The 22,277-nt window shown below is 36.8% G+C and overlaps 1 protein-coding gene across 8 annotated transcripts in view; it reads left to right on the forward strand.

Annotated features, from left to right (window-relative positions):
* Positions 1 to 3,755: 3,755 nt before the first annotated feature.
* kcnc3a (potassium voltage-gated channel, Shaw-related subfamily, member 3a) overlaps positions 3,756 to 22,277 on the forward strand; it is a 99,553-nt gene continuing 81,031 nt past the window's right edge. For 5 of the 8 annotated variants that reach the window (XM_056453643.1, XM_056453639.1, XM_056453640.1 and 2 more), the window contains exon 1: positions 3,757 to 4,415. In XM_056453643.1, the coding sequence (XP_056309618.1) occupies positions 3,792 to 4,415 (624 nt within the window). In that variant the 5' untranslated portion in view covers positions 3,757 to 3,791. Of the gene's footprint in view, positions 4,416 to 22,277 lie in introns of all 8 variants that reach the window. The other 3 variants (XM_056453644.1, XM_056453645.1, XM_056453646.1) reach the window with 3 other exon arrangements.

Raw genomic sequence — 22,277 nt, forward strand, 5'->3', positions numbered from 1 at the left:
TTTATAGGCGTATCTGTCCTTACAACCAACCCCCATCCCAACGGACATACACACATTAATGTACTTCCCCCCCCCCCATGCAGGCACACACACTTAACAATGATTTCCCTTTTTAGTGAGAGCCTTTTTGTGCTTTCTCAGCACGATTCCCTTTCTAGTTTCCACTCGGTTTCAGTATTTCCTATTCATCGTTTTATTTATTTAGTCCTTTTTGTGTGCCTCATAGTTATTTATTTCAGCCACAGCAAGTTTGGCGTATTGAACCACTTTGCAAAAACACTTTTCAGGTAGCCAGTGTTGCTATGTTGGCCAGAGAGAGACTAAACATTTCAATTTTTTCTCTTAATGTTACTTTATATTTATAATAATCATAAAACAGGTCTTTTTAGTTTATTTAGTTAGTTAAAGACTGTATAGTTGCCTGCTATTTCAACTGTACATCCAGTGCATAAGCTGAAAGTCCTGCGCTGTCCATGGTTCTGAAATGAGAGGCCAGCTTGACTGTCTCCATTCAGAGAATGAAGGAGAATCCATTTACCTTGCTTTGTCTGATTCAGTCTGTGATCTTTGTCGGTTCCTCAGTTAATCACAGTGGGATGTAAGGGAAAGCAAGAGAAAGAGTGAGCTAAGTAGAATGGATAAGTAATGCAGAAAGACAGTTTGACGGATATGTATGGAGCAGCCATGCAGCACAGCCAAACAAGAGAAGCTGATAAAGGAAAGACATTGTGAAGCAGGAAGAGACAGCACAGCAAAACATGGGAGGAGGGCATTTGTCGGTGAAATCTGATCCTTGTACACTGGTAAAAATGTTTTGCTAGGCAATATAAAAAAATATTGCCTCATGTAGTAACTTAAAAAAAGCCACTGAAAAAACTGGCTGAATCGATACGACTAGGTTACACTATCAGAAATCATTTTTAAAGGTTAAAGCAGGAACGGGTGGCACGTTTCCACTTTTTACAGTGTATACAGACCCCAAGAGGAAAAGATAATAGCTTCCCTGCTCCATATTTCCAAAATGGGCCATTTTGATTGGTAAAAGGGAGCTCATTTGTGTCACTAGAGCTGTGAAGTAGAAAAAATAGTAAGTCCAGGTTTAAAGCACCTGCATGGTGTGATTGTATATGCACAAGAGGTTATCTGAATCTGTATGTTGTGATTTTGAAGATTGCACACGCCGACAATACAGTTTGCTGGATTTTACGTCTGCAACAATGGTTAATACTGTACACAGACTGTACTGAGCAGTCTGCATAACATTAGCAATGCCCAGAGAGAGAGAGAGACAGTGTAAGAGTTAATACTCTGCAGTCTTTTCTCCCTATTTTGTGTAGCTCAGCAAATAATCGTTCTGCTTTTAGCTTTTCTCCCTCTTCTTCCCACCCTTCCTCTCGCTCTCGTTCTCCTCCTCTCCCTCTTTCTATTGGATACGCCAAGAGCATGGTGTGAGGAGGGGGGAACCCGTGAAACGTTCAGTCATTTTCATCTCCCTTCGCTGTAATTGAGCAGAGTGTTTTAGTGAATTGAGGAGCATGAGGGCTGAGTGATGGTAAAAGACAGAGAAGGAGACATGGGTGGGCATTGCAGAGGAGGAGGGGTCTCTTTCCTGTTTATTATGTAACTCTTCAACGTATACATTGAGCTCAGTCCTTCATTGAAATGCTCATCTCATACGCCTGCATCAGCGTTTGATCTGATTTTGCGCTGCTAAAATGACACCATTTCTATGGTGTCTTCCTTTTCCCAGTTTAATGAGTAGACTGTACCTCTGTGCTGCCTTTACTTTATTCTTATAATGTATAAGAATAAAGAATCAGTCTTTTAGATGCCACAAATATGATCATCCCTGTAAGAGGGACCCCCATCTTAAAATATAAAAGCTATCTATATATATATTTTTTTGTTGTTGTTGAAAGACATTATTACTCTGAGATTCACCCAGTGTAAGAAATGAAGGTACATGAGCTGTCACTGCTACGATAACTTTTCCAAAGGTTCACATTTGTACCTAAAGGGTCTACATTGGTACCTCAAAGGTGCATATTTGGTTACTGAAATATTTCAAGAGGTACACTTACACCTTTGTGCTTTATAGGTACTATTATGTAAGGCACTAATATGTAGCAAGATGTACTCTTTTTTTACTCTATAGGTACTAATTGTAATATTATTTATACCAGAATTGGTCCCTGAGGGCTACTGTCTGCAGAATTTAGCTCCAACTTGCCTCTTAACAACTTCTTGGAAGTTTCAAGTATACCTAATAAGACCTTGATTAGCTTGTTCGGGTGTGTTTGCTTAGAGTTGGACTTAACATCTGTGTGGTTTGTTGTGATAACCCCTAATTTATACTTTTTCTCCAAAACTTTTCTGCAGACTCCTTAACACTTCATTAATACACACTGTAATTTTTAAAAACAATATACATTCTAAGAGGATTTTAAATTTATATTACTTTTCTACCATTTACACTCAGAAAAAAAAATCAGAAAAAAGTTCATAACTTGAAAATCAACTCACAATTCACTCACCCTTGAGTACACTGTAAAACCCAACAGTCAACTTTATCAAATGAAATGAGTGTAGTTAACTCAAAATTCCCTGAAAGTTAATTCTACTCATTTGAATAGAGTTTTGAACTCCGTGTTGAAGGCAATGAGTTAATTTAAATACCTTATTACTTCAACTTCAATGGAGTAAATTCACAGTACTTGTATTGATCAGTTTTTTTAACTCAAATGGTTTGTAGCAATCAGTTTTCTCAAACGGTTTGAGTTGCCTTAACTTATTGGGTTTTCAGTACTCAGTTGGTTTGAGTTCTCTTTATTTATTGGGTTTTACTGTGCTGAAATTGCTTCGTTTACTCAAAATGATTAAGTTCACAGTACTCATTAGGATTAGTTTTTGAATTTAAATGGTTTGTTGCAATTGGTTTCCTCAAATAGTTTGAGTTACTTTAACTTTGGGTTTTACAGTATGGACCAATAAACGATATTATATCAAATTGCGATACAATTTGTCAACAACAATGATAAGCATTGCACTTTTTTACTCTATATTTATCTAAGAGCCAATCACACAGCAGAAATGTGCAACAATGGGAACTGAAAAAATGTGCTTATTAGAGATGCACCAAATTTTCAGCCACCAGAAATTTATCGGCCGAAAATATGTTATGCTATTTAATGGACCCTCTCATTTTTGTGGCTTCAGTCGTTGTTAGGGTACTCTTTTAAAACTGGAAGCATTAACAACTGATATTGTAATATTTATTGTTTTCGTTCAATATTAAAAATAATTATCGAGACTGCATTTTTGCCATATCACCCAGCACTACCCTTAAGTTGTTCCAACATTTATGAATTTCTGTACTCGATTCAAGACAAAAGAAGGTTTGAATATTTTTTCCATTGTTACCAATTGACTTTTATAGTAGCCGTCAATAGTTACAGGTTTCCAGCATTTTTCTAAATATCTTCTTTTGTGTTCAACAAAAGAAAAAAAAATTGGTGACAAGTATGTAAATGATGGCAGAATTTTTAGTTTTGGGTGAACTATCCCTTTAAATGCCTCATACCTATTGAAAGAAAAGATGTGATCAAAGATTTAAATCCATATGCGAGAACTACTGATGTGTTGAGTTAAAAGCTTGTTACTTTGAGCAGTTTGATGATGTTTGTAAGCATGAGCATCTTTAATTTTCTGTTCTCCTGTGTTCTCCCTCCGCAGGCTCCTCCTCCCCCTCCCCGCTCGTTTCTCTCTCCTCCTCTCCCTCCCCCTGCTCCTCTATGCTCAGTTCGGTGTGTGTCTCCTCTTTCAAAGGGCGCAAGGGTGGGAACAAGTCGTCCAACAAAGCATGTTACAGCGCAGACATGACTTGTCCGTCAGACAGCGAGAAAATAGTGATAAACTGCGGGGGGATTCGGCACGAGACATACCGCAGCACACTGAAGACGCTGCCCGGGACCCGCTTGTCCTGGCTGACGGAGCCAGATGCGTTCAGTAACTTTGACTATGACCCCAAATCCGACGAGTTTTTCTTTGACCGTCACCCCAACACCTTTGCGTTCATCCTCAACTATTACCGTACAGGCAAGTTGCATTGTCCCAGTGATGTCTGCGGTCCCCTGTTTGAGGAGGAGCTCGCGTTCTGGGGTATCGACGAGACGGACGTGGAGGCTTGCTGCTGGATGAACTACCGACAGCATCGGGACGCCGAGGAAGCGCTGGACAGCTTCGAGACGCCCGAGCCGGACCCACCAGAGGACGACCCGGCGCTAACAGGAGGAGCGGACGGTGACTTGAAGAGGTTGTGTCTACAGGAGGATGGGCGAAACCCCAGCTGGTGGAGTACCTGGCAACCCTGGGTCTGGGCGCTGTTTGAGGACCCCTACTCCTCGAAATACGCCAGGGTGAGTGAGTGAGTCTGTCGGCATCTTTTTAGCCAAGGCTATTTTAATAAACGAGTGTGTATCAGTGTACTTCAGGTTAACTTTATTATGATAATATATCCCCCTTCTGCTTACCTTCTATTTGATTGGGTTTTCTCGTGTAGGCGAGCCTACAGTCCACTTGTCACAAGAACTTCTGAAAGTTTGTTAATTGCGTTTGGAGAGAAAAAGACTTTTTCTGCGGTAGATGTGCGGCTTCTCTCTGAGATTAATGCGGTATTTTGTCTGGCTGTCAGTCACTCTCTCCACGCGCATTATTAGCCGGTGAACACTGCGTCTCGAGCTCTCGGCATGCGCAGTCGCATCCGATGCACTTTGTTGCGCTTCTTTAAAACTTTGGTTCTGCTTTTAACTATCAATCTTTTCGAAAAAACGTTTAATTATCCGAAATATGTCATTATTTAGTGCAAGATCTACATTTTGGTTTAGAATGCGTCATTCTTATAGATCATTCGCGTCAGCGCCCAAATATTACTGAATAACGCAAGCCAACGCTATACAACTGACCATACCCGCTGAGAAGTGATCAGGTTAAAGTCTCTAAGCTATTTACACATTTTCCCATTCAAGCGTCATTTAATGCACATTTAAATAGGCGTCATGTAATGCACATTTAAATATAAGGTGTAAATAGTTAAATAATGTACGGGCAAGCGGTCGATATTGCAGAAAATGCACTGCTTAACTCGCATGTCACAACCGTCAGTAATTGCGCATGCGCAAAGTGTACCTAACTTTCGCCGTTATCCATACTGCAGAACGTTACGATAGCTACTGAACGTCATCAGGGCATTTACCCTGAGGTGTACACTATTGAGATTTTAAGTTATGAACCCCATCTTGCAAATCTTAAATATTGCTTTGCTGCAATATTATTCCGCGAGTATAACAGTAAACATGTTTTCATGCGCACAAACGTCATATCTTTCGTCACTTTCTACTTTTACAAGGTAAATGAGGTCGCCCTTACAGATGGTAAGGCATGTGTTCAACCAGGTGGAAACGATATCTTATCAAAGCAAGTTAGCGGTGTCAGGTTGTGCTTGGCTATGTATCCGCTTGGGAAGCACAGGATCTTCACGGTGTCCCAGGAACTACAGAGATTCCCATGGGTCTTGCTTTAACTGAATCAGTTTCCTGCTTACTCAGCAGATGTCCCGTATGTCTCTGCCACCCCGGTCACCTGATAACCACTAGGCTACATCTCACATCCAGACCCAAAGCTTAATGTCATTTCATATTTTAGGTTAACGAGCATAAGAAGGTTATATGAATTTATAAACTTTAATCAGATGTACCACTTTTTAAAACAAGAAATTAATAATTCTTTTTTTTGTCAGACAATAATGTGCTACCAAAATAATAATAATCGGGAACATAGTCACTCACTGACCCCAGTGTGTTTAATAGGTGTTTGAGCTGGAGCGCATGAAAGGTAATTTACCCTTTGCCTCTCCAAACGTCATTCATGAGCTAGTGAACAGTGACCGTTCGTCTCCTTTATCAGTGCAGGTGGGTTATTTAAGATATTAATCTCCCTCAGCACATCTGGGTCAATAGATCATAGTCGTGAGCAGTCGATACACACTTGCTTTCTTGAAATGAACCTAGGGCTTCATTTAACTGATCAGTTTACCTTTGTGTTTTGAGCTGCAGAACTGCTCTTAATGCCTGTAAGTTACCTCCAGTTCTCCAGGGGAGGGAGAGATGCCGTCATCGCTGTACTGCGTCGTCATTGAGCGGAGGTCTTTTATCAACCGTGACACGCACAGTGTTTTATTAGCAGGCTGCTGTATGGGTGCAGGGCCTTGTGCCGGATTGCTAATCATCACTTACAACCTCCATGTCCCTTTCTTTTGCTGTGCTATAGCGTAACACTGCGGCGTCTCATACTAGCTGACTGCGCGCTGATTTCTGCTGCAGAGCAACTGAATAACAGAGCAACACCAGCACTGTGTATGTGTGCAGGCAGTGCTGTGCAAATGCATGCAAAACGATCTTTGGCTGCATATTTAACTGATTCAGTTTTTAATTTTAGCACTTGTGAGGATTGAAGGTCTCTTCAAGTATGTCCTGACTTTCAAAAGTCTGTTGTGTTGAGCCCCGTATCATGAAAAGCAGTATCTGAGTTGATCTGTGTGGAGTCAGGATTGAGCTGGGTGTTTCTCTGGTTAAATCCCTGCTTTAAAGCGGATGATCCAGTGAGCGCATACATATATGAACAGTTGCAGCAAACCACACTGGCTCCTTATTGGCTAGATTAAAGGAATCAGTGAACGGTTTACCACTTTTATCAGCTAACAGTGTTATTTAATTTACAGGTTTAATACTCTTTATTCTGTGATGGACTCATAGATGTGATGATCTTCTTTCATGGGACATTGCTCTTGTAAATGGCAAATTCTTTCTAAATCATTATCTTGACACAATTATTAGGGGGACACTAGATTTCTTTTACTACAAACCATTAGAGTACACTTTTATTTAATTTTATTTTACATTTTATTTACAATTGTGACGAGTGTGATTTATTTCTAAACTAATTTCGAGAGGAGCGCATGCTTATGATTGATCACGGCTGATCCAGCATTAGCTATTACACGATCCACCAATCAGTCAATTCCTAACTCACTATAAATGACCATAATTTCTCACCTCAGTATCTTTGTTTTGAAGAATCCCCCTTCCACCCCTTCTCCTCCTTCCTCTCAGGTGGAACGGCAGCCTGGTGGTTAGGACTGTTGCCTCATGTCAAGATCGTCACTGGTTCAAGTTCTTACCAAGCCAGCTGACGTTTTTGTGTGGAGTTTGCATGTTGTCCCAGTGCTCGCTCAGTTTCCTCCCACAGTCCAAAAACATGCGACATGGGTGAATTGAACAAACCAAATTGGCACTATTAGGGATGGGATGAAAACCGTTTTCAAGGTATACCACGGTTTGGAAAAGGCAATGTTTTAAAACCACCAAAATTTTCTGTTATACCATTCCTATGCTATATGTACGGAAATCTCAATTGCAATGAGCAGAAGTCTATTATTTATATCAGTTAATTAGCCTGGCATGTTTACTGTAACAAAATACTTTAAAAGTTTTTCAAAATAAAATATTTTGTGTTCAAAGGGAAAAAAAGTTTTAGTTTTTTTACCCAGACATTTAAAAAGTACCTATTTTAGAGCAGTAATTACAATACCATCAAACCGTTAAACCATTATCATACCATCAGAGTCTGATATTGGCCCATACCTAGGCACTATAGACAAGCTTTAGTCAGTAGTATTTCATATTTGTTACTTATAGCAGGGGAGTTCTCGAGATCCACCCGAGCTCAAAGTCCTTTCTCACCCTTCGAACGGGACAGAGCCCCTGGCTCAAGGATCTTTTGAGCTCTGAGCTCTTCCCGGGACAGCATGGCTAATATGCTTTGTTATCAATCATCAGCTAAGGGTGAACTCTTGAAATAATATGAATAAATACAGAAAAATCAGGAAAAAACTACAGTTTATTAAGCAAGAGCTGTGATTTCCTACCACTCAAAGTATTTTTTTTTCACTCAAACTTTTTATTAAATTTTTTTAAATAAAATATTCACAATTTATATGAAATTAATACTTTGAAAATATTTACTTTCTATTAAGGGTGTACTGTAAAAATTGTTTACTGTTTATTTTATTATATTTTATTATATTTATATATTTTATTATATTTATTATAAATAATATAATAAATATGTGTAATATTCTTGTAGTTTTTTTTCTTACGGACTCTTCCATTAAAATTGATCATTTTAGTCTTATGTACTTTAATTCAATATTATTTTATTATATATAAAAGTCATAAATATGCATAAATATCAACTGTAAAATATCCAAAACTCTTGACTTTTGTAGTTATTTTACAATTTGTGCATATACATTAGATTAGTCAGTACTGAAGCCAAATCTGGAGCTTACGATAACGATCCAAAAACTAGTACACCCAAATGTATATGTTATAGAAGAACATTAAATACAAATTTAATCAAAAGAAGCAAAAAAAAATAAAAAATTTAGTTGAAATTTTCCAGTTTGTAATGTTTTTTTGCGACATAAAGATACAAAAGAATATACAAAAACTCCTTTATGCACTATCATTGCAGAATAGTTAGTACAGAAATATTAAATGGAATTCACAAAATAAAACATACTCCTCCCTGACATGTACATTTCTAAATGTACAGTATGAAGTATGAATGTAACGAGAATGTCTTCGCTGTTGTTCAGCATCTTAGTCTTGTGGTCCAGCACATGTTGTATGAGCGGATGGACAACAACCTGCGGGTACATAGTCATTCACGTGCAAAATCCTATTCGATAAGGATGAACAACTATTAAATGAACTACAGAGCTCTAGCAGCGTTTCTTAGCAACAGCCCGTAGTCAAAATAATCCCGCTTCGCAGTGCTCGATGTATTTTGTTCCTAATCGTAAATGTATATATGCAGAAAGCCTTTAATTAACATCACAATTCACCACGCTTCAGGTTGACAGTCTGGTATGTATTTAGAAGTGGATGATTGTTTGTTTATTTGCTTTGCATTTGTCATGACACTTGCCACTTAATAACTGCTTTTATGTGTGATGCTTTAGTAGTGAAATCCCTTGTTGATGGCTGTGTTTCTAATGCTAGTGAGCCCCCTGCCTAGATAGCATTTCTGAGTGCCATGTTGTTGCCTGTACCCATCTTTGATTGTTGGTTGACCAGAGCAAGTATTGGGAATTAAATGATGTCACTGCTGGAGCTGTCCAGTGCTGAAAGACACAATGGCTGCTGCAGAGACTGATTCTCCACTGCTATTGTTAAAGCTAAAGCACTTACACACTGTATTTCCCTATTCTAATCAACATTAGCTTAATAAAGGCTGTATAATTCACTGCCTTAATGGACGGATGGATAAATATAGAGTTTGCATTGCCAGTCTACTATAACCTAATTCTAATCTGATCAAAAGGAGTACGCTGAGGAAAACTGTTTACTCAATGCCCATTGTTGGGAGTCAAAATAAAATAAAATTGTAAAAATGAAATATAATAATAATAATCATCATCACATTACTAGTAGTTAATTCTGAGTGTAGTTTATCCACAAATATTTTACTATTGAATATTTTATCATCATCTGTGTGAAAGCCAAATCAAAATAATATTTAATAAATTAAAATAAATCCCATTCTTATTAAGTTCAGAAAACCATCATTTGATCACCCTTATGTTCTACAGAATTAAATTAATAAATAAATAATGTATACATTGGAGGAAAAAATTTGCTGGAAAACTGGAGTAACAATTTTAAATGTACTTACTGTATGTTTCTATGGACCTTTTTCACATTTCCTGGTTTCTCAGTAGCGGACGTCGTCATAGTGGGGTAAACTTAGAGTGCAGTGAATGGGAGAGCACATAATTTTTTTTACAATCCTATTTGCAGAAATAAGAAAAGAAAAACTCCACGGTGATGTTATCCAGACTTTCAGAAAAAGGAAAAAAATTGTGTGAGACTGATAACAACAGCCAGAAGAGAGAACAACGTTAAATTTACTGTCCCTCTCCCATAGACGCTGCATTAGAAACACCTCGCACAAGCGGTAATTTGGTAATACATACATGAATACATAAGTAAATGTACATACGTTGTTTTAAAAAATCAAAAGATTAAAACTTTCAAGGATTTAAGATTATGATCAGTGTTAAACACATCATAACAGTTTTGTGAAAAGGGCCCATTATAATAACAGTGAGAACTTAACTATAGTAGAACTCAGTTCCAAAAATTAATCCTATTCCATTTTTGGTTTAGCGTAATTGCAAGTGTTTGATCATCTGTTTCTAAAGAACAAATCATTTTCTATAAATACAGTAAAAAATAAACAAAAAATAAAAAAAAAACATTTTGGGGGAAGACTGGAGAGACAATATTTTGCCTTGCCAGTATTTTTCTTCCTCACTAATATCAGTAAAAGCAAGGTAAAGTGACTAAATATATGTTTAACATAAGTATTTAGTTCCCAGTATGAACACAATTCAACGTTTTTTAATGTAGCATACCTACAAACAAGATAGCAGCTCATCTAGAAACAAACTACACTACCTGACAAAAATCTTGTCGCCTGTCCAAGTTTTAGGAACAACAAATAATAACTTCTAGTTGATATTTTGGTATCAGAAGTGGCTGATATGAAAGGCAAAGGCCTCTAGATTATGCTTATATACCAAAATAAAATCTGATCATGCCTTGATTTTTAGTGATTTAATTAATATAATGTTCAATAATGTTCATATCTGGTGACTGGGCTGGCCAATCCTTGACCTTCTTTGCTATCAGGAACTTTGATGTGGAGGCTAAAGTATGAGAAGGAGTGCTATCCTGCTGAAGAATTTGTCCTCTCCTGTGGTTTGTAATGTAATGGGCAGCACAAATGTCTTGATACCTCAGGCTGTTGATGTTGCCATCCACCCTTTACTCAATGTAACCACAAATCATGATTTATCCTTCATTAAACTTGACTGATTTCTTTGAGAATCTTGTGTCCATGCAAATTCCAATAAGTCCTCTGCAGTATTTATGATGACTGGGATGCTGTTCAACAGATTCATCTGAAAAATCTACCTACTGCCACTTTTCCAAATGATCAACTAGAAAACAACAAATAACTTGACGCTCTTACAACTGGGATTGACGGCAATACTTTTGTCAGGTAGTGTATTTCAATGAATGAATTAGTAAATTCATTCAAATATCTCATACCCATTGTATAGTGCTGTCCACCCACCATGTGTTTGTAAACAGTTAGCAACACTGAATGCTGAGTAGTGGTGCCAAATATAACCTTAAATGTCAGGACTCCTGAGACCTGAAACTATTTGAAAAGTGTGTCGCTCCTCGCGTGCTTCGGCAATGAATATTACTCCTTGCTTCTTTTGCAAAGTTTGATTTATTCATTGCAAACACGTTTGAAGTGCATCCTCAAGGGCCACCACAGCAGCCCTCTGTGCACAACACAACACATCAAGTGTGATGCTTTCCTTTTATACTGCAAACTTGGTCTTTTTAAAATGGCTTTTGGTTTAAAAGCAGCAATTACCTCAGTGCTCCCTATAATGATCATGTACATTTATACCCAGCTTCTTTTCAGATGAGACCTCTTTTTGGCACCCATGCTCACACCTCCAACCTTCCCCCACTGTTTCCCTTCTTCCACTTTTACTACATCTCTCTAAATATAGTAAGAAAATGAGTAGATATGTGGGACAAGATCTCGCTTCTGCGCTGTTCGTGCATACAAAACTGACTTCACCAAAGCCTCTTGGTTTTTATGCAGTATCTGTGTCGCACATGTCTTCTGGCCACACATTGCAGCAGCATATGATAATAAAGCTTATTGAACCGGTCACGCAGAGACCAATAAATCGGTGAATGAGAGGTAGAGCACTGGATGCGCTTGAATCTACAGTCGCAGTGAGCTTTTTCCTTTTTTTTCCACCCTCTCTCTCCTCTCCTCTGGCCGCAGTCCAGCTTGCCGGTGAATGGGTCCGTCCGAGTTGCAGCATATTTGTTCTTACAAGGCATCTTCTCTTGGCTCAAGAGATTTTGTTTGCTTCAGCCTTTTCTAAACACCCTCCAACCAGACTACATCCCGGTGAGCTGCTCATCCGCCCCTCAGTGAAGTCTAGTCGGTGTGCTTGTACTTATGACACCATATGTGGTGCAGAGCTGCTACTTTGAATTTTAAATAGGTGTTGAAGACCAGCCCTGTGTCGTAGCCTACAAGTTGTTAGTGTGAAACCAGCTACTTTAAGCTTTTGTTTTTTAACTGCCAGTCCGTTTACTGCCAAAATAATCACAGTGGTGTCCAGAACACCCGCTCCTTTCGGTCAACCTCTGCATCTTTTCAGCGCTTTGGTCACAGGGTAAATGGAAACCCCCATTCCCTTGAGCTCTCGTTGGTTACAGAGGGGGCAGTCGAATAAAAATGAAAGAGAAAAGCCTGGTATTTCAGCTCAGCACTGCTCCCAGAGGTCCAAGAGGGTCCAGTGAGACTTTAACTCTTGGTTATAGACATTTTTTAGAATAGTTAGTTCACAGCTATAGTTTATAGGTGAAGTGTGCAATAGGGCTGCACCATTAATGGAAAAAAGATCTTGATTCGACCCTACACACGATCTTAATTCAGCTTTTTCTGCGATTCAGCCAATTATATTTTCAAGCTCAGGAGAGAACCATGAGGGCGATTGCACAAGTCTTCACGTTGTTTTATATACAGTTGAAGTCAGAATTATTAGCCCCCCCTTTTAATTTTTTTCTTTTTTTAATATTTCCCAAATGATGTTTAACAGAGCAAGGAAATGTTCACAGTATGTGTGATTATATTTTTTATTCTGGAGAAAGTCTTATTATTAGCCCCTTTAAACTATATTTTTTTCGATAGTCTACAGAACAAACCATCTTTAAATGATAACTTGCCTAATTACCCTAACCTGCCTAGTTAACCTAGTTAAGCCTTTTAAATGTCACTTTAAGCTGTATAGAAGTGTCTTGAAAAATATCTAGCCAAAATTATTTACTGTCATCATGACAAAGATAAAATAAATCAGTTATTAGAGATGAGTTATTAAAACTTTTGTTTAGAAATGTGTTGAAAAAAAATCTTCTCTCCTTTAAGCAGATATTGGGGCAAAAAATAAACAGGGGGGCTAATAATTCAGGGGGGCTAATAATTCTGTCTTATACTGTACATAGCTCAGCAACATGGACACGTCCAAATGGTATTAAAAGTGTCAGATACTGTAATATGCTTTACCTACTGTATAAGGTAAAATTCACCCAAAAATGTAATACCTGTCATAATGTAATGACGTATCCGTGAAATCATACATGAGCTGATGCACTGTTTGTTTGCTACCAACGACGCATTCGTCCGTGTACGCATCACTTTACTGTGAATTAACAACCAGGACAAATTTAAAGTCTGTTCAAGTCTACCATTCCAAGTCTATACAAAATTTAGCATTTTAACCAACAGTAGACCTACACATAGGCCTAATATTATTATTGTTGTTTTACCCATGTTTGAGAATAACCTTAGTAGGCTACTCATATTAACCTTTATTTTACATCTACAGAATCGTGAGAAAATTCTCATTTTAGCCAGAATCGTGCAGCCCTAGTGTGGAATTTTAATTTATTAGAGACTTGTGCGTTTTTAGTATATTACTAATCTAACATAAAATTCAAAAACAAAACATATTTATTAAAACAAACAGTCAACATTTGAAGTGGATCAAAAGTGTTTTTCAAAATATTATAAGACAATAATGTCTTGTTTTTTTCAATAGTTTTAAGACATTTTTTATTGAAAGGTTTTGATCCACTTCACATTTTGTGACACTATTATAGAAACCAGATTGTAGATTTAGCATGTTCAGTCTACTTATTTATAATGAGCTGAATCAATACAATTCTTGTGTTTTTTGGGCGGATATTATTTTATGTTCAACCAACTTAAGTTTGTAAAAACAATTAGGTTAACTTGTATGGAACCCAGCATTTTTACAGTGAAGTTTATCTATGAGTGGTTTTCACCATTACATTTTAGTCAATGTTTTTGAACTATTTCCAGTCAATGTGCAAGCCATTCGTTTTTTGACTGTTGTAAAGTAAACAACTGGAGGAATAACAAAGTACAGTTACAATATAAAACCAAAGACTGGTTTAAACATAACTTAACCCTTTAATGGCCCCACCAAGAAATACATTTTTGGATTGCATTTGTTAACTTGAATTAATACATATATATACGTGTATATATATATATATATATATATATATATATATATATATATATATATATATATATATATATATATATATATATATATATATATATATATATATATATATATATATATATATATATATATATATATATATATATATATATATATATATATATATATATATATATATATATATACATATAATACATAAGACCAATTTATTTAAAAGCATAATCAAAATAAAACATTACTAAATCATCTTTATTTTTTTTAAGTGTGCCATAAAATATTTCAGATTCTCATTTAACATGTTTTCTTGTTTTTTGCTTTTTTACAATAAAACTAAAATAAAGCGTAGTAGTGAAACAGGATTATGTTAGTTTGATTTTATTTGTAAACCAACAATACTGTGTGTAAACTATTATTTAAGGCAGTATCTTTAAAATATGGTCAACCATTTGGTAGTGCAGGCAAAGCCTTAAAATAATTTAAAATTAGTAATAAAGGAAGCTTTGCTCATTTAAGATGGAAATGGTTGTATCAGCTCTTATGTCAATAAAGGTTAAATAATCATCGGTCTCTCAGTTTCACCAGTATATGTTATCTCATCATTTAGTGCATCTTTTGTTGCTAATTTTTATTTAATCTGATCTGATCTTTTAAATTATGACTCCCAAAACAAAATGCCATTTAAAAGAACTTTCAACAATCTAACTGCAGTTTATAAGTATCTTACTTTTTGCAATCTCATTTATTTGTTTCACACAATCTGTACATTGATATATTTAGCTGTGGACCTTTGTGCTTACATTTTCTAAAAATCATATTATATCATAATATCACATTTGTAATGTAATGTGTAATGATGTAGTGCATTTATTGTGTATGGCCATACACCCAAAGCGCTTCACAATCATTAGCGGCGTCTCTTCACACCACCATCAGTGTGCAGCATCCACTTGGATGATGTAACGGCAGCCACATAACAATGGCACCAATGTGCTCACCACACACCAGCTATAATAGGAGTGGTATATAATGAATAATATAATGCAGATTAATACGATTGGTCCACTAATGTGCCAATATAATAATAATACTAATAATGATAATTATTATTATTTTGATTTATATAGCGCTTTTCCGGACACTCAAAGCGCTTTACACATCGGGGGAATCTCCTTATCCACCACCAGTATGCAGCATCTACCTGGATGGCGCGACAGCAGCCATATTGTGCCAGACCGCACACAACACACCAGCTGATTGGTGGATAAAGGTGGATTAATGGATTGGTGATGAGGCCAATTATGATATATGGATGGTTAGGAGGCCATGATGTACCTAGGGCAGTGGGCCAAATTTATGGTATTTTTAATGACCACAGAGAGTCAGGACCTCGGTTTAACGTCTCATACGAAAGATGGCGCTCACTAAGCAGTATAGAGTCCCCATCAATATTCGGGGGGGCGTTAGGACCCACACAGACTGCAGGTTGAGCGCCCCCTGCTGGTCTCACTAACACCACTTCCGGCAGCAAACTAGTATTTCTATGTGGTCTTCCATCCAGGTACTGACCAGGCGCAGCCCTGATTAGAGAGCTAGCTGCTGGCCACCAGCAATATGTAATATATTTTCATTTTCCCATGACATCAGATTGGAAATCAGTCATTTTAAATATTAAAGTACTTTTTCACTCAAAACTGCATAATTTTGATATTATATTTTAACCTTTGTGTTGTTCCATACCTGTATGATTTTCTTTGTTTAAGTGCAGTCCAACAGGATTAAACACACTGACTTTTTCTTGCTGCTTTCCAGAAGAGAGTCAGAGAGTCTTAGATTGACACAAGGTTGAGAAAATGAGGACAGGATTTACATTTTTTGATTAACTATCCCTTTAAAGCTATTAGTGAAACTGACAGGAGCAAATATTAACACACACTCGCAAATACTAACACACACTGACAAGACTGACATCCATTCAGACGTCTGTGATCATGGCACTTGAAAATATATCCATAGCAGTCACAAGAGGGACTCTGCGGTCTCTGATGGAAACAGCATACATGATACACACACACACACATCTATCCACCCCCACCCCTTCTGATTCCAGCAAACCCCTTGCGTTTTCTCAGGCACACTCCCACAAGACTTCATTTTTGCACAGGCCATGAGAAACTGATCTATGATTGGAAATGAGCAGAAGAGTTAGAAAGCGAAGGAGAAGGAAAGAAAGAAAGGAAGAAAGAATGGGGGAAGGGAACAACCATGCTGCTGGAATGTATCATGGCACTTTTTCTTTTGACATAGTATTTCCCTGTTCTGTCATGTTAATCCGCTGTCATTCCATTACACACACATACACACACAGTATAGACTATTACTGGAACACTTTTTTTGCCTACCAGTTTTAGATAAGCTTTTCCCCCATGGATGTGGCTAGATTGCATGCTTGTGTGTCTGTGTGGAGAGAGAGAGAGAGAAAGAGAGCAGTGCTCATAAGATGCTGATGGTGGTAATACTGCAGTAGGCTGGAGAGAGGAGAGAGGGAGAGGGGAATTGCAAATGAGAAATGAGGGAGTAAGACTGAATGAGAGCAAAGATAAGCTGCTAAATGGAGAGACCAAGCTCTGGTTGGAGATACAGTGAGAAGAAACAATAGAGGAAGATGTAGAAGATGCACTGACCAATGAAAGAGTAAAAATGGTTTCTATGTGTTCATATAGGGGCATTCATATACACTGTTTTCACATATAGGATGCATTTTGATCATTTGTTTATATGACAACAATATTCTAGGGCCTAGAAACTCAAACTTTTGAAAGTGGATTTCAAGGCCGTTATTACAGAACTAATGTACTACAGAAAATGCGAATTAAATTAGTTAAAAAGGTGATATAATGACAACCAAATAGCAATGGAAACTACAGGATTGTGTATTACATTTACATTTAGATGCTTTTATCCAATGATTATATCTTATATAAATATTATATTTATTTTACTTACAAGAATACAATCTAGAGAAGGAAGAAATTAAGAAAAGTGCTTGGTTTTGATTTTATTTTGAAGTTAGGTTTATATAATTTATGCTCATTTTCAGTAATAAACCAACCTTTTTTCCGGTCCAGACCAAATATCTTGATGCATTTGGCATTTTTGCCATAGGGTCTTTTGCCAAAGAATTCTTACATGTTCAACTTTATTTTACAGAGTACCATCAACTACTGTCCTGACATGCATAATGCAGTATTTTTACTGTTTTTTATTTTGTAGATCTGTATGCACAGGGACCATTCTGACAGGATTCACATGTATGCAAAACTTCTCAAAATGCCAAGAAAAAAAACAACATTACATATAGTTACTTTACTTAATATATTGCACAGGGATTGACATTAACACCTGCCAATCGGCCAAATGCGGGTAGATTTCAGCTGTGGTGGTGGGTTAGACAGTCACTCCCACTAGCCACTTTGACTGGTTGAACATAATTTTCTTAATTGTAGTTTGTAGTGAATGCAGAGTTCAACAATAAAGATTGTCCAATGAGGGGCCAGCATGAGAAATTACAATAATAACTGTGTTCGCATGAGCAAAAGAAAGCAGGTAAATATCAAATGAGAGAATGATCATGTGCACAGTGAGACACAGGCGATCCTGACGCACTGATGAGGGCTTCAGTGTCAAGGCTGATTTTAGGTGATGTGATGCGTGCGAGTGTTTAAAAGTTTCAAAAATCAGTGGTTCCTTAAGTGAAGCATCTATGCCTGGAAACGTAACTGGTGCGATCGGTTCTCTAGACTTTTAAATTAATCAACTGGACAAAAAGCGACACTTGTGCTCCCAAAGTCCTGCTGCAATCAAAGGCTTGAGATTTTTTTAAAGGTCTTTTTGTAAGCAGAAGGTTGCTTTTGCTTTAACCTTTCGCATGATCATCCTTTCATTATTACACACGGTGTGTTTTTCACCTGCTTTCTTTTGCTTAGATATTTTGGGCTAAGAATTATTTATTTTTTTAATTGTTTTATTTTTGGTGGCTAAAGAAAAATTTGATAAATCCTTAGTGTTGAGCTCTGAAAAGTCACGTGAAATAAAAACTAATTGCAATGTGACACTATGAAACCCCAACCCATTTGCAGATGCACATTGAGCAGGGTCATACACCACACCAAATGTGAAATGAATGAGGAGGCATGTGGACATAACACAAAATCTAAATCAAGTCATTTTAGTATGTCAAAGTCACATTTTATGTATATAAAATATTTTTTCCCACCAACAAAATTGTGGCTGGTGAAAATGGTAAGTGGCTAGTTATGTTGGAAAAAAAGTTCATGTCAAGCCCTGGGTATAGCATATAGTATGCCTTACTTAAAAGAGCGTAAACCCATTGCATTAAGTTGATTTTAGTTTTTCTTAATATGCACAGTTTATGTAAAATTTTTCACTCACTTTAATTAAAGTTGGCGGTTCATTCTGCTGTGGAAACCCCAGATCAATAAAGGGACTGAGCCAAAAAGAAAATTAATGAATGAATTAAAGTCAGCTAATTGCTTTGAAAGCTATATATTTTTTGTGATTAATCATTATTTACAGTGCACTCTAAAAATATCAAATATTTGCTTTTGGTGCGTGCGATAATTTTTTTTTTATTCATTTATTTTTCCCTCCATGTTGCAGAGGTGTGTTTGTATATGAATATTATGAATATAATATATTTTCTTCTGGAGAAAGTCTTAATTGTTTTATTTCAGCTAGAATAAAAGCAGTTTTTAATTTTTAGCCCCTTTAAGCTATATTTTTATTCAACAGTCTACAGAACAAACCAACATTATAACATAACTTGCCTAATTACTCTAACCTGTCTAGTTAACTTAATTAACCTAGTTAAGCCTTTAAATGTCACTTTAAGCTGTATAGAAGTGTCTTAAAAATATCTAGTCAAATATTATTTACTGTCATCATGGCAAAGATAAAATAAATCAGTTATTAGAAACGAGTTATTAAAACTATTATGTTTAGGAATGTTTAAAAAAAAATCTCTCTGTTAAACAGAAATTGGGGAAAACAATAAACGGGGGATAATAATTCAGGGGCTAATCATACTGACTCCAACTGTATATCTGACAGTACTATTCATTTCTTTGTTTAACAAGGTTAAAACGCCCAATTAAAATGTCTTTAGGAGAGCTTGATAATGCTTAAACAGTGAAAGATGAGCAGAGTATGCATGAAAGAGAAGGTGCTATATGCTTACAGCAGCTCTGGATACAATAGCTCTTTTTTTTCTGAGTTTACAGTTTCAACAGCTTGCTTTTTCTCTGAAAAGGGATGATGGTTGCGTGTTTTTTTTTTTACGGGAAAACAATGCATAAATACTGATTACTCTCCTTAAAAATGTTCTTGAAAAGTTTGGCAGGTCACATTTAAGCTGCTGTTACCTGGTTTAAGGTGATCCGACTACCTGAAAACTATTCAAAACATCTCTAAAATTAGCCAACAGAGCTGAGAGATCAGCTGAAATTAGCAAACATGCTTAAACAGGTTAAAGTGGATAGAATTGAATGATTTTATTCTGTGTATGATGTAGTTTTAAGAGAATAAACTTTGAATTGTGCATATAGATTGCAGGTATGCATAGAGCACTTTCCCCCTGAGCGTTTGTGCACATCTAAGAGAGGTTTGTGCATCTCTGTGCATTTGGCACTAGCCACCGCATGCTAGCTTTTAGCATTTCTCTGAGTGGGGCTCTCACTTGGATTAAGGACAAAAGGAAAGGCACTCTGTCATCCCCACTAATGGGATGGAGTACAGAGAGAAGGAGACCGGTGCCAAAATACGCCTCAGACGGGGAGAGAAGTGACATGCGTGGAGGAGAGAGTGTTAGAGCGATGGGAAGAGATCGGGATGGAGTGATTACGACGAACGCAATGATGAACAGAGGAACAGAGATGAAAAATTTGCAAGGACAAATGCGTGTAGTGTGCTGCAGTTATCAGGATCGAATACTAAGCAGAAAAAAAATGCTGTGCTACTTATTTCCTCTGTTTCACCTCGATGGAGCGAGTGTGTGTGTGCTGAAGGAAAGAGTGTGTGTTTTTTGTGTGTGTCAGGGAGTTTGATTTGTTTTTGCATGTGTTTTTTTGTCAGTTCTTCTGAAGTGTGGCGCAGGACCGCATGAGTTAGGAAACGAGTATGTGATTGCTGTTTATGCTGAGCAACTTGTTTTAGTCAACAAAAACTCAAAGACAACATAATGAATAAGAAATATGGAAGAAAAAAAATAAACATTTACCCAAAAAGAATACATTAAAGTATGTGTTTGTGTAGATAGACAGTCAGATAAAGAAATAATAATAAAAAAATAAAAGTGCACTTCAAAATTTTCAGTTTTGCTGGATTTATTAGATATGGGCTTGAGTAAAATGGTAATATTTTTTTATTCTACAAAGTTCTGCTAACAGCTCTTCACAAGTTTTCATTTATGATTTAAAATCTGGATTATTGCATGAAATATCAATTTTTAATTCTGAATATCTGAACTTTGGTATTGTGTAGTTTAGGGCTGTGCGATTTAATCGAAATCAATTCGTAATTTAAAGTGTTGTGATTAGCTAATTGCAAGAGGCTGCGATATATAAAATATATAAGTATTATATATTAGCCCCCATTAAGTATTAAGTATTATCTTGGCTTCTGTCGCTTCAGAACCATTAATAGACAAATTAATATCAAAGAAAAACAGCATGTCGATAATATGGGGATATTTTGGTTTTGGAATATTAAGTCACAGACACCGAGCAAAAACAGGTCAATTGTAAGAGCTGATGCAGAATTGTTGCCACAGCACAAGGAAATACAGCAACCAGCACCTAAACAAAGCACCAGAGGCAGCTATATGAGGAGTGTCTTGCTAAAAAGTCAACTAAAAGCATTGCCAGTGACGCTTAATCTAGTAGCTAGCAACATCAATGTGCAATTTCAGAGTTGTTTGTGGCTTTTACATCATATGAAAAAACATCACGAAAGCACCAGGAGACAGCTAACACCATAACTCACTGCGGTTTACTCTAGAGAAAAACAATGTTTAATTTCGGAATATTTATAAACACTTTTTAACTAACACTTGCTGCGTTTTAACAGTAAGAAGCTACGATACAGAATATTGCTGAAGCTTGACTACAAAATTACATCGCAAATCAAATCGAAATTGTAATATCTGTTAAAAAAACATCGCAATTAGATATTTTCCCTAAATTGCACAGCTCTAGTGTAGTTGTCGACAAATTACTGTACAATGTGTGAAAACATTAAATATATAACCGGTGACGCAGTGGCGCAGTAGGTAGTGCTGTTGCCTCACACCAAGAAGGTCACTGGTTCGAGCCTCGGCTGGGCCAGTTGGCGTTTCTGTGTGAAGTTTGCATGTTCTCCCTGCGTTCGCGTGGGTTTCCTCCGGGTGCTCCGGTTTCCAAAGACATGCAGTACAGGTGAATTGGGTAGGCTAAATTGTCTGCTGTGTATGTGTGTGTGAATAAGTGTGTATGTGTTTCCCAGTGATGGGTTGCAGCTGGAAAGGCATCCGCTGCATAAAACAAATGCTGGATAAGTTGGCGGTTCATCCGCTGTGGTGACCCCAGATTAATGAAGGTACTAAGCCAAAAAGAAAATGAATGAATGAATAATATATAACCCCATTAAATGACAAAATAAAAGTAGTTTACACAGGGTTTCCACAGGGTCTTAAAAAGTCTTAAAATGTCTTCAATTTTAAAAACTAAATTTTAGGCCTTAAAAGTCTTAAATTCATTGGATTATTATCTTAAAGCATTTTAAACATAAAACACAGTCAGGCTGTCAGACACCCCTCCAATCACCAGAAATCCATCTCAATAAAACTTGTATCAAAACTTTGTTTATAACTCTATTTATTGAAATGGTTTAATTATCTTCCTCCCAATAACATTAGTTACAAGAGTTCACACTTAGATATTTCTTGATAATG

Source organism: Danio aesculapii, chromosome 3 (genome assembly GCF_903798145.1).
Source record: "Danio aesculapii chromosome 3, fDanAes4.1, whole genome shotgun sequence".
NCBI classification, from domain to species: Eukaryota; Metazoa; Chordata; class Actinopteri; order Cypriniformes; family Danionidae; genus Danio; species Danio aesculapii.